Source organism: Salmo salar, chromosome ssa10, assembly GCF_905237065.1.
Source record: "Salmo salar chromosome ssa10, Ssal_v3.1, whole genome shotgun sequence".
In the NCBI taxonomy this organism is placed as follows: Eukaryota; Metazoa; Chordata; class Actinopteri; order Salmoniformes; family Salmonidae; genus Salmo; species Salmo salar.
Window position 1 is genome coordinate 96,461,557 of NC_059451.1, and position 13,539 is coordinate 96,475,095.

The 13,539-nt window shown below is 41.8% G+C and overlaps 1 protein-coding gene across 1 annotated transcript; it reads left to right on the plus strand.

Moving 5' to 3' along the window:
- Window positions 1–10,681: 10,681 nt before the first annotated feature.
- LOC123724567 (lysine-specific demethylase RSBN1L) lies at window positions 10,682–12,577 on the plus strand. The gene is made up of 5 exons (XM_045688742.1): window positions 10,682–11,150; window positions 11,417–11,542; window positions 11,726–11,919; window positions 12,065–12,406; window positions 12,563–12,577. Exons 1-5 carry the CDS (start codon window positions 10,688–10,690, stop codon window positions 12,575–12,577), a joined length of 1,140 nt encoding a protein of 379 aa, XP_045544698.1. The 5' UTR covers window positions 10,682–10,687.
- Window positions 12,578–13,539: the final 962 nt, after the last annotated feature.

Sequence of the window (13,539 nt, forward strand, 5' to 3'; positions counted from 1 at the left end):
CTGTTTATTGCATTCATTATCTGCATATTAAGTTTACAAACTGTAATTTTAAGTTTACAAAAGTTTAATATATTCAACTTCTCAGATTCAAGTCTCAAAATTCCGATTCAAAAACAGAAACAACAGTGATGTTCCACTGCTCAGACGTTGCTGACACATGAGCGCACGGGAGCAGATTTTCATCAAGGATCTCTCTGTTCTTTGCTCTGTTCATTTTTCTCTCAATCCTGACTAGTCTCCCAGTCACTGCCCGTGAAAAACATCCCCACAGCATGATTCTGCCACCACCATGCTTCACCGTATGGATGGTGCCAGGTTTCCTCCAGACGTGATGCTTGGCATTCAGGCCAAATAATTACATCTTAGTTTCATCAGACCAGAGAATCTTGTTTCTCATGGTCTGAGAGTCCTTAAGTGCCTTTTGGCAAACTCCAAGCGGGTTGTCATGTGCCTTTTACTGAGGAGTGGCTTCCGTCTTGCCACTTTACCATAAAGACCTGATTGGTAGAGTGCTGCAGAGATGGTTGTCCTTCTAGAAGGTTTTCCCATCTCCACAGAGGAACTCTGGAGCTCTGTCAGAGTGACCATCGGGTTCTTGGTAACTTTCCTGACCAAGGCCCTTTTCCCCCGATTGCTCAGTCTTGGTGGTTCCAAAATTCTTCCATTTAAGAATGATGGAGTCCACTGTGTTCTTGGTGACCTTCAATGCTGCAGAAATGTTTTTGTACCCTTCCCCAGATCTGTGCCTCGACACAATCCTGTCTCGGAGCTCTACGGACAATTCATTAGATCTCATGGCTTTCTTTCTGCTCTGACATGCACTGTCAACTGTGGTGTGTTATATAGACAGGTGTGTGCCTTTCCAAATCATGTCCAATCAATTGAATATACCTAAGGTGGACTCCAATGGAAACAGGATGCACCTGAGCTCAATTTCAAGTCTCATAGCAAAAGGTCTGAATACATATGTAAATATTGTATTTCTGTTTTTCATTTTTAATAAATTAGCAAACATTTCTAAAAACCTGTTTCCACTTTGTCATTAAGGGGTATTGTGTGTATATTGATGAGGGAAAAAAAATATTTCATCCATTTTAGAATAAGGCTGTAACGTAACAAAATGTGGAAAAAGTCAAGGGGTCTGAATACTTTCCAAATACATTATTAACACTTTCAGATAAATATGTTCCTAACAGGGTGGAAATATTTCATAGTCCATGTGTGAACAATCCACCTATAATTACTAGTGACTGAGCTTGACCAATACATTTTTTTACTTTTTCTGATACATAAAATATACATGTATATTTTCCCCAAAAGTTATGAGGTCCAAAAGGCACAGCATAGTGAATGACCACAAAGCAGCTATGTCCAAATATACAGTGCCTTCAGAAAGTATTCCACCCCTTGACTTTTTCCAAAATGGTTTGTGTTACAGCCAAATTTAAGATGGATAAAATGTTGACTTTTTTTGTCACTGGCCTATAACGTTTTTCAAAAATGTGTCCAAATTAATAAAAAATGAAACGCTGAAATGTTTTGAGTCAATCAGTATTCAACCTCTTTGTTATGGCAAGCCTAAATAAGTTCAGGAGTAAAAATGTAAAGGAGTCCTTCCTAACTCAGTTGCGGGAGAGGAAGGAAAGCACAGGCAAAATCCTAGAGGAAAACCTGGTTTCTATCAGACACTGGTATATAAATTCACCTTTCAGAAGGAGAATAACCTAAAACACAAGGCCAGAAGACAGTGAATGTTCCTGATTGGCCGAGTTACAGTTTTGAATTTAATCTGCTTGAAAAAGTATGGCAAGACTTGAAAATGGTTGTATAGCAATGATCAACAACCAATTCGACAGAGCTTGAAGAAGTTTGAAAATAATAATGGGATTATTGTACAATCCAGTTGTGCAAAGCTCTTAGACACTGACTCACTAAAACTCACAGCTGTAATCTACGTCATCAGAGTGCACAACTGAACATGCTGGAAACACTTGCTTTGTTATTTTAACTAAAACATAACCAATCTTTGTTAAACATAAATACCAAACTTGTTTTTGCATGGATTCCGCAATGCGGTTAGCTTTTAACAGCTAGGGCTATTTCCGCTATTTCTTGTCCTGGAATCGCGCTTAACTGACAGGTTAAAGTCTGCTTGAAAGAGCAGCTAACCTAGCTAAGCTGCTAATGTTAGCCATCAAGCTAACAAAGTTAGTCCCAGATGACTTTTCTAATGGAGCCCTCTTTGTCTGGAGAAGTAAAATAATCTACTACACTTTGTTTCGGGACAAACTGGATCACTCAGAGTTCCAATGCGGCAATTGTTTGCTTGCCAAGGATTATAGGCTTGAGGAGGCTTCATTGATCATGCAGGTCGCCAGCCTACGTAAGAAACTGGGGAAAACGCAGAGCGGAATGTTTACCTTTTCTACATCTGTGGCTGAATGGAGTTCACGCATATTGGTGCATCTCTGTCTTGTCGTTTGTCGTTATCCGACTGGCCGGTGTTGCCCGGAGTTTGTTCGTCAAGGGAGCCATCTCCTGCCTCTCTTCCCACATATGATAGCGGAGTCAAAGGAGCACAGCAAGAGGAGCATGACAATCACCGATGGTCGTATCTCACGAGCCGTGGAGGCCGAAGAAAGCGACCTTCCGCAAAGCAGTCTGCACTCCCAACGAGAGGCCTGGAGCGGATACAAACAACAAATACTTTCACTGCCCTGGAGCCTGATCATCCAGCACATTCGTCGCTGGGGGTACCTGTGTCTGCAACCACTGTGCCAACTCCTACTCCTTCCCGTATGATTTCGAAGTCTACGTCGGCAACCTTCCATCCGTCGGAGGCCTGCACGATCCTGTAAAGACTGAGAGTGGGCGGATTTCCCTGACCTCGTCAGCCGTGATTTTGGGCAGCTCCATGGTAAGAAATGTGACTGTTCCTTGTGCAAAAACAATGTCCTATCCAGGAGCGAGAGTAAATGACATTCCTAGCTGCTCCCGAATGTACTACGCCAGGACATGGACACCGATTCTATCATAGTCCATTAGGGTTTTAATGACATTATCAAGGGCAGCTCTGAATAGTTGAAACTGGATTTTAAAGAGCCGATTGACTCTCTGCTAGACACTAATAAAATACCCATCATATCTGGTCCTGTGCCCTGTCTGAATCGTGGCATTGAACGCTTTAGCAGGATTCTTTCTCTTCACAACTGGCTATGTGATTATTGCAGCACAATGGGTATAACTTTTGTTGAAGATTTCGATACCTTTTGGAAATAAAACACGTTTTATAAGGAGGATGGGATCCACTCAAGTCATTTGGGTTCCTGGATCCTTTCGCAGAATTCTAAGGCTGCGTTGAGACTATGACTTATCAATGACCCAAGCCCAGTTAATCCCTACTGTTATGTCTGAGTCATCATAATGCTTTAGCAAATGTACATTATACCAGCGGCATTGGTTAACAAAATGTAAGTAACCTAATTTATGTCCTTCTAACTGCCCTGAATGCTTCTGCTGATCCTACAGCTATTGTAAGCAGTAATCATGTGCCTATGAACCAGATTTATGCTGTTAGCACTCAGGCGGTGTGCCCTAGTAGGAAGTCCACTGTGTGCCGCTCACCCTGCACTAACATAAATAGCATGAGAATATCTACTTCTGCTAAGATTCCCAGTAAAGAAATTAAAACCAGCAAGCATCCCAGAAAAGTGCTCAAAATAGCCCACGTTAACATATGTAGCTTAAGAAACATGGTTCATGAAATTAAGAACTTGCTAGTAACAGATTCAATTCATATTCTGACTATCTCTGAAACTCACTTAGATAATACCTTTGATGATACAGTGGTAGCAATACAAGGTTATAACATTTACAGAAAACACAGAAATGCCAATGGTGGAGGTGTTGCTGTTCATATTTAGAACCACATTCCTGTAAAGATTAGAGAGGAGCTGATGTTAAATACTGTTGAAGTAATATGGCTACAGGTTCATCTACCTCACCTAAACCCCATTCTTGTGGGAAGCTGCTATAGACCACCAAATGCTAACAGTCAGTATCTGGATAACATGTGTGAAATGCTTGATAATGTATGTGACATCAACAGAGAGGTATATTTTCTGGGTGATTTAAATATTGACTGGCTTTTATCAAGCTGCCCACTCAAGAAAAAGCTTAAAACTGTAACCAGTGCATGCAACTTGGTTCAGGTTATCAGTCAACCCTAACAGGGTAGTTACAAACAGCACAGGAATTAAATAATCAACATGTATTGATCACATCTTTACTAATGTTGCAGAAATGTGCTTTAAAGCAGTATCCAGATCCATTGGATGTAATGATAACACTATAGTAGCCATATCTAGGAAAACCAAAGTTCCTGTCACGCCCTGACCTGAGAGAGAGGGTTTGTTTCTCTATGTGGTTAGGTCAGGGTGTGGGGTGGGCATTCTATGTGTTATTTTCTATGTTTTGGCCGGGTATGGTTTCCAATCAGAGGCGGGTGTCTATCGTTGTCTCTGATTGGAAGCCATACTTAGGCAGCCTTTTTTCCACCTGTGTTTGTGGGATCTTGATTTTGTACTGCTCGTATTTAGCCTGCAAGACGGGACGGTCGTTTGTATTTGTTTATTATTTTGTTTAAGTGTTCCGATTTAAAATAAAGATGAACACTCACCACGCTGCACCTTGGTCTAATCCTTTGGACAATCGTTACAGTTCCAGAGGCTGGGCCAAATATAGTGTATAAGAGGTCCTACAATAAGTTTTGTAGTGCTTCCTATGTTGTTGATGTAAAGAATATGTGTTGGGCCGTGGTGTGTAATGAGGAGCAAACAGACGTTGCACTTGACACATTTAGGAAATTGCTTATCCCAGTTACTAATAAGCATGCACCCATTAAGAACATGACTGTAAAAACGGTTAAATCCCCGTGGATTGATGAGGAATTGAAAAATTGTATGGTTGAGAGGGATGAGGAAAAAGGAATGGCAAATAAGTCTGGCTGAACAACCGATTGGCAAACGTACTGCAAATTGAGAAATCATGTGACTAAACTGAATAAAAAGAAGAAGAAACTACACTATGAAACAAAGATACATTTTGGGAAAAAGGCTAACTCAGCTCCATCATTCACTGAATCAGATGGCTCATTCATCACAAAACTGACTGATATTGCCAACAACTTTAATGATTTTTTCATTGGCAAGATTAGCAAACTTAGGCATGACATGCCAGCAACAAACGCTGACACTACCCATCCAAGTATATCTGATCAAATTATGAAAGACAAGTGTCTTGTTTTGCACGCTTTGTACAAAATAATAAAATGCAGTACTACAGGATATTTCTTAACGTAGCTCTTTATTAGCTAGCTACAACTTGCATGTTCACGTATCTCCAACCATGATCAACTGACCATGACCTAACCATCTGGGTGGTCTTAACCAATCATAGCACAGTATGATACGGCGGTAAAATGCATCCAATTATAATTCAGTATGTTTACACATATGAATATTGCAACAAGAATTGTCATTTTGAATTGCGTAAAGTGAGTGTAAAAGAGGTGAAAAAAGTATTGTTGTCTATCAACAATGATAAGCCACCGGGGTCTGACAACTTGGATGGAAAATTACTGGGGATAATAGCAGACGATATTGCCACTCCTATTTGCCATATCTTTAAGCCTACTAGAAAGTGTGAGCCCTCAGGCATGGAGGGAACCAAAAGTAATTCCGCTACCTAAGAATAGTAAAGTCCCCTTTACTGGCTCAAATAGCTGACCAATCAGCCTGTTACCAACCCTTAGTACATTTTTGGAAAAAATAGTGTTTGACCAGATACAATGCTATTTTACAATAAACAAATTAATTAATTGGTATTGGAGTAGGGGCCTGAGGGCACACACTTAGTGTGTTGTGAATCTGTTATGAATGTATTGTAATATTTAAAATTGTATAACTGCTGGACCACAGGAAGATTGCCTTGGCAGCAGCAAATGGGGATCCATAATAAATAGAAAAACAAATCGCTGACAAAGGTGATTCAAACATGTATTGGCTCAGGTGTGTAAATACTTATGTAAACTAGATAATTATGTATTTCTGTTTCATTAAATTAGCAAACATTTCGAAAAGCATTTTTTCACTTTGCCATGATGGGGTATTGTGTGTAGATGGGTGAGAGAAAATAAAATCTATATAATCAATTTTGAATGAAGGCTGTAACACAACAAAATGTGGAATAAGTCAAGTGTATGAAAACTTTCTGAAGGCACTGAATATGGAGGTGTAGGTGATGTCATTGTTCAGTTCTGCTTCCACCGTGTGGCACATTTTAATATTTCAGCATGGCCGTGATCTCATCCCATTCATATTGCCTCAAATTGTATAAGGTCGGTGTAGTGATAGTACACTGAGTTCTCAAGCAAAGAAAACCAAACAAATGTGGATGGAAAATTACTGAGGATAATAGCGGACGATATTGCCACTTTTATTTGCCATATCTTCAATCTAAGCCTACTAGAGAGCGTGTGCCCTCAAGCCTGGAGGGAAGCAAAAGTAATTCCTCTGCCCAAGAATAGTAAAGCCCCATTTACTGGCTCAAATAGCCGACCAATCAGCCTATTACCAACCCTTAGTAAAGTTTTGCAAAAGATGGTGTTTGACCAGATACAATACTATTTTAATGTAAACAAATTGACAACTGACTTTCAGCACGATGATATAGGGAAGGGCATTCAACAAGCACGGCGCTAACACAAATGATTGATGATTGGCTGAGAGAAATTGATGATAAAAAGATTGTGGGAGCTGTTTTGCTAGATTTCAGTGAGGCTTTTGACATTATCGATCATAGTCTGCTGCTGGAAAAGCGTATGTGTTATGGCTTTACACCCCCTGCTATATTGTGGATAAAGACTTACAGTTGAAGTCGGAAGTTTACATACACTTTGGTTGGAGTCATTAAAACTCGTTTTTTAACCACTCCACACATTTCTAGTTAACAAACTATAGTTTTGGCAAGTCGGTTAGGACATCTACTTTGTGAATGACACAAGTAATTTTCCCAACAATAGTTTACAAACAGATTATTTCACTTACAATTGTCACAGTTGACTTGGACTGGTGTAAGGCGGAATCAGATGCAGGAGGCAGGTGCTGGAGGTGAGTGTCCTTTTTAATAATTTGACACACACAACAAAAACCGCGAGGCACAGGGCGCTACAGACAGACTGCCTGGGAAAAACACATTCCCAATATTGCGAACAAAATATATATATATAAGCGGCACAAAAAGGCACGGGGCGCAGCCCAGTAAATCCTCTCTTCGTGAAACTGTCAGAAACAAACCCGTAATAAAACACGGACCACCGTCCTGAGTGGACAATCAACAATCCCGCACAAAACCCCAACTGAAAACACACACTAAATAAGGCCCCACTAATGACAGACACAAAACAGGTGCGGAACAGACAGACGAAACCAAAGACACAGAACCAACGATCGGTGGCAGCTAATAGGCCGGCGACGACGACCGCCGAGCGCCGCCCGACCGAGGAGGGGCGCCACTTTCGTTGGATCCTGTGACAACAATTCACTGTATCACAATTCCAGTGGATCAGAAATGTACATACACTAAGTTGACTGTGCCTTCAAACAGCTTGGAATATTCCAGAAAATGATGTCATGGCTTTAGAAGCTTCTGATAGGCTAATTGACATAATTTGAGTCAATTGGAGGTGTACCTGTGGATGTATTTCAAGGCCTACCTTCAAACTCAGTGCCTCTTTGCTTGACATCATGGGAAAATCAAAAGAAATCAGCCACAACTTCAGAAAAAAATGTATGACCCACAAGTCTGATTCATCCTAGGGAGAATTTCCAAACGCCTGAAGGTACCACATTCAGCTGTACAAACAATAGTACACAAGTATAAACAGCATGAGACCACGCAGCCGTCATACCGCTCAGGAAGAAGACGCGTTCTGTCTCCTAGAGATTAACGTACTTTGGTGCGAAAAGTGCAAATCAATCCCAGAACAACAGCAAAGGACTTTGTGAAGATGCTGGAGGTAACAGGTACAAAAGTAGCTATATCCACAGTAAAACAAGTCCTATATCTACATAACCTGAAAGGCCGCTCAACAAGGAAGAAGCCACTGCTCCAAAACCACCATAAAAAATCCAGACTACAGTTTGCAACTGCACATGGGGACAAAGATCGTACTTTTTGGAAAAATGTGCTCTGGTCTGATGAAATAAAAATAGAACTCTTTGGCCATAATGACTCTCGTTATGTTTGGAGGAAAAAGGGAGAGGCTTGCAAGCCGGGGGTGCTTTGCTGAAGGAGGGACTGATGCACTTCACAAAATAGATGGCATCATGAGGCAGGAAAACCATGTGGATATATTGAAGCAACATCTCAAGACATCAGTCAGGAAGTTAAAGCTTGGTCGCAAATGGGTCTTCCAAATGGACAATGACCCCAAGCATACTTCCAAAGTTGTGGCAAAATGGCTTAAGGACAACAAAGTCAAGGTATTGGAGTGGCCATCACAAAGCCCTGACCTCAATCCTATAGAAAGTGTGTAGGAAGAACTGAAAAATAATATGTGAGCAAGGAGGCCTACAAACCTGACTTAGTTACACCAGCTCTGTCAGGAGGAATGGGCCAAAATTCACCCAACGTGTTGTGGGAAGCTTGTGGAAGGCTACCCGAAATGTTTGACCCAAGTTAAACAATTTAAAGGCAATGCTACCAAATACCAATTGAGTGTATGCAAACTTCTGACCCACTGGGAATGTGATGAAAGAAAAAAAAGCTCAAATAAATAATTATCTCAGCTATTATTCTGACATTTCACATTCTTAAAATAAAGTGGTGATCCTAACTGACCTAAGACAGGGGATTTTTCCTAGGATTAATTGTCAGGAATTGTGAAAAACTGAGTTTAAATGTGTTTGGCTAAGGTGTATGTAAACTTCCGACTTCAACTGTACCTGTCTGTACCTGTCTATCAGAACACCGTTCTTTAATGGAAGCCTCTACAACATAGAATCAGGAATTCCCCAGAGCAGCTGTCTAGGCACCTTACTTTTTTAAATTTTTACTAACGACATGCCACTGGCCTTGAGTAAAGCCATTGTGTCTATGTATGCGGATGACTCAACACTATACACATCAGATACTACAGGGAGTGAAATCACTGCAACACTTAACAAAGAGCTGCAGTTAGTTTCAACTAAATATTGTAACCGCAACTAAATATTGTAGTAAATAATGTGGAAATTGACAAGTTGAGGTGGCTAAACTGCTTGGAGTAACCCTGAAATGTAAACTGTCATGGTCAAAACATATTGATACAACATTAGCTAAGATGGGGAGAAGTATGTCCATAATAAAGAGCTGCTCTGCCTTCTTAACAACACTATCAACAAGGCAGTTACTACAGGCTCTAGATTTGTCGCACCTGGTCTACTGTTCAGTCTTGTGATCAGGTGCCACAAAGAGAAACCTCGGAAAATTACAGTTGGCTCAGAACAGGGCAACACGGCTGGCCCTTAAATGTACATGGAGAGTTAACATTAATAATATGCATGTAAATCTCCCATGGCTCAAAGTGGAGGAGAGATCGACTTCATCACTACTTGTTTTTGTAAGAAGTCTTGACATGCTGAATGCACCAAGGTGTCTGCTAAACTACTAGCACACAGCTCGGACACCCATGCATACCCCACAACCCCCAGGTAAAGAACAGACTATGAGAGGTGCACAGTACTACATCGAGCCATGCCTACATGGAACTCTATTCCACATCAGGTAACTAATGCAAGCAGTAGAATCAGATTTTAAAAAATAGATAAAAATACACCGTATGGAACAGCAGGGACTTTGAAGAGACACACATACAGGCACAGGCAGAGACACACATACACATAAGACACACACTCTACACACGTACACATAGATGTTGTATTGTACATATGTGATAGTGGAATAGTGGCCTGAGGGAACATACTAAATGTATTGGACAAAGTGTTAAGAAATGTAATGTCATGTAATATTTGAAATAATATATAACTTCCTTAATGTTGCTGGACCTCAGGAAGAGTAGCTGCTGGGACATACTTAATAAATACAAATACAAATACTCACATCTTTGTGGCGCAGAGGTTTAATGCACTGCATCTCCGTGGTAGAGGCGTCACTACAGACCCTGGTTCGATTCCAGGCTGTATCACAACTGGTCATGTTTGGGAGTCCCATAGGGTGGCGCACAAACGGCCCAGCGTCTGGGTTAGGATTTGGCCGGGGTAGGCTGTCATTGTAAATAAGAATTTGTTCTTAACAGACTTGCCTAGTTAAATAAAGGTTAAAAAAAATAGTCTAATGTCCTCATTTATTTCACTATCTCAAGTATATCTCGCACATGGAGATAACGTTACTGTGACAATGTCCACTATATACATGCATTGTAAGAATGTAGTTGACTTACATTGTGCATAGTGTAAATTGTATAAATGACAGCTCGATTTTCCCGCTTGCAACATGTAAACAACAGTGTTTACTCTTTTCACCCCCCCGCCTCTTGTCTTCTGACGTACTTCACAAGGGACCGCCCCTCCTCTGTCTCTCAGTCACGCAGCAGCTACGTGTGAGCGTAAAAATAGAAACTTCCAAGATGGCCGAGTCCGTAGGTTCCATGCATTTCTCAGCTAATGGCAAAACAAATCCCCCAAACCCCTTGGTACCCAAAATACCGCCAGAGAGTCGACTACAGTCTTCCAATGATGTCTACCCTCCACCGCCAAAGAAAGTCCGAATCGAGGAGAAGAGTTTGAAACACAATAAATTGAACGGGGACTTAGTGTGTGCAGGGGAAAAACACAACGGGAAGCAGAGTTATGGAAGCCCAGCGAAATGGAGTTTCGGCCCGGCCAAGCCGAGCAACTCCACCGCGCCAGCTCTCACACGAAAGATCTTCAAGATCAGCAACTTTCTCGCCTCTCCTGCGAAAGTGAAGAAGCCGAATGAGAAACGGCACAAGGAAAAGGAGAAGAGTGCTAAAACGCAGAGTTCACTCATGGAGAAAGTGAACCCTGGGAGTTGCCATACAAAGACGGAGAACGGTGAAACAGCGTGTGGTAGGGTCAACATTGTCAGTCTTAAATTACAGATGGAATGTAAAAAGTCACTAAAACTAGGTTTGAAATAACTAAAGCCAGCTGATAACATTAGTTAAGCATTGCTACTGTACAGTAGGCCTACATAATGCTACTAGGCCCAGTAGATTATTATTATACCACTGACTGATTTAAAGGCCTACAGTTGAGATTAAGTTGAATTAAATGTTGATGGTTCAGAATCAATGTGTTTGTTACTTAAACTGTATTCAATTTCTCTATTTTAGACCACACTGGCAAAGATGAGCAAGAGAAGAAAAAGGAGAGTGATAAAGAGAGGGACAGGGAGAAGAACCACCAAGTTATGGTTGTGAATAAAAGGGAGAACGGAGAGGTGAAATCTCCACTGAAAGGTATGGATTAAAAATAATGGTGAATACATGGAGATTCAATGCCAAGTTGGTCATTTCCATGTGAGGTGTTCACACTGTTTTAGCTTCCCTCATAATAAATTGAGTCAAAAGCTGTGAAGTAGGTAAGTCATGCACTCATCTTATTTACACCTGTTGGCTTACACTGTCTTCTCTTCCTTGCAGAATCAACAGAGAAGCCAAAAGTCAACACGGAGGACGAGCTCCTCTTGAAAAAGCTAAAGAAGAAGAAGAAAAAGAAGCACAAAGACTGCGAGAGGGAAAGACGCAGCCGTCCCAAGATGTACCACCGCTCCAGTCAGACGGTGTGTTCTGGTGTGTCTGTGGACCTGCGGACCTGCTCAACACACAAGACAGGAGTAACTACATCACCAATAACAGTTTCTTCCACACCTTCCCAAGTCCCCATCAGGATCCTTCCAGCACCACCACTACTACCTCCGTGTCCACCTCCACTGCCTCCATGGTCAGGGAGAGGTTGGGCTATGGCTCCCCCCTCCACAGTGCCCAGTCCCAGGGCATGTCAGGGCTGGAGTTTGGCCGTCTGATCCACGTGGAGCAGCAGGCCAACGGAGGAGCCTCGGTGGCCCACGCCTACTGCCAGCAGCTGGCTTGTCTCTCCCCGGCCGAGATGCAGCGCTCGCCCAGGAATTTGTCACCCTGTCATTCAGCGAGGACCAAGCTGAAGCGGCCCACTACGTCATGGGCATCATCCATGGAGCGGCCTCCTACCTACCAGACTTTCTGGACTACTTCTCCTACAAGTTCCCCAATGCGCCGGTCAAGATGGAGGTGCTGGGGAAGAAGGATATAGAGACCACCACCATGGCCAACTTCCACACTCAGGTCAGTGGATGGATGAGAATGCTTTATAATCATCCCAAAGAATCACCACCTCAGTTCCAGCCACTTTCACACACTGGTGCTGAGGTATATGTGTGACTTCAAAGTGCATGACTCTTCCCTAGGTTCTACTAATGTGAATCCTTAACTCTTCACTAGGCTCTGCTAGTGTGACTCCTTGACTCTTCAGTAGGTTTTACTAGTGTGACTCCTTGACTCTTCAGTAGGTTTTACTAGTGTGACACCTTGACTCTTCAGTAGGTTTTACTAGTGTGACTCCTTGACTCTTCAGTAGGATTTACTAGTGTGACTCCTTGACTCTTCAGTAGGTTTTACTAGTGTGACTCCTTGACTCTTCAGTAGGTTTTACTAGTGTGACTCCTTGACTCTTCAGTAGGTTTTACTAGTGTGACTCCTTGACTCTTCAGTAGGTTTTACTAGTGTGACTCCTTGACTCTTCAGTAGGTTTTACTAGTGTGACTCCTTGACTCTTCAGTAGGTTTTACTAGTGTGACACCTTGACTCTTCAGTAGGTTTTACTAGTGTGACTCCTTGACTCTTCAGTAGGTTTTACTAGTGTGACTCCTTGACTCTTCAGTAGGTTTTACTAGTGTGACTCCTTGACTCTTCAGTAGGTTTTACTAGTGTGACTCCTTGACTCTTCAGTAGGTTTTACTAGTGTGACTCCTTGACTCTTCAGTAGGTTCTGATAGTGACTCTTTCACTCTTCTCTGAGTGTTTTTGTTTACTTTCAGAATCTGCATTTATATTTCCCCTCGACCAGGGACTCTTAGTTCTGTATCCTAGCAACCCTGTTTCCTTCCTCCCTGCAGATAGTTTGAAAGGTCTACTGCTCTCTATGTGAGACACCACATGGTTGAGCATTCAGCAATGCTGAAGATGACAGGCCGTCACTTACTACTTAATGTGATTCTATCATGTGAACAAACATTGCAGCGTGTTGAAGGATTATTAGTGGGCTTCGGTTGCCATTAGCTATGTGAATTGGGGCATAAGACAGACACTTGCTACTGCTAGATGTTTCTGGTATGAATTAATTATTTATTTTTAAAAAAATCTCAATCTTATTGTATGGCTAGATGAATTCCCTTAATCAATTACATGACTACCCACTG

What these genes read in the sequence shown, in the direction of transcription:
- LOC123724567 (XM_045688742.1), top strand. Translation starts at nt 10,688, where the DNA reads ATGGCCGAGTCCGTAGGTTCCATGCATTTCTCAGCTAATGGCAAAACA. An exon ending in GAACGGTGAAACAGCGTGTG is followed by an intron (nt 11,151 to 11,416) that starts GTAGGGTCAACA and finishes TCTCTATTTTAG; the next exon opens with ACCACACTGGCAAAGATGAG. An exon ending in GCTCAACACACAAGACAGGA is followed by an intron (nt 11,920 to 12,064) that starts GTAACTACATCA and finishes CCCCCTCCACAG; the next exon opens with TGCCCAGTCCCAGGGCATGT.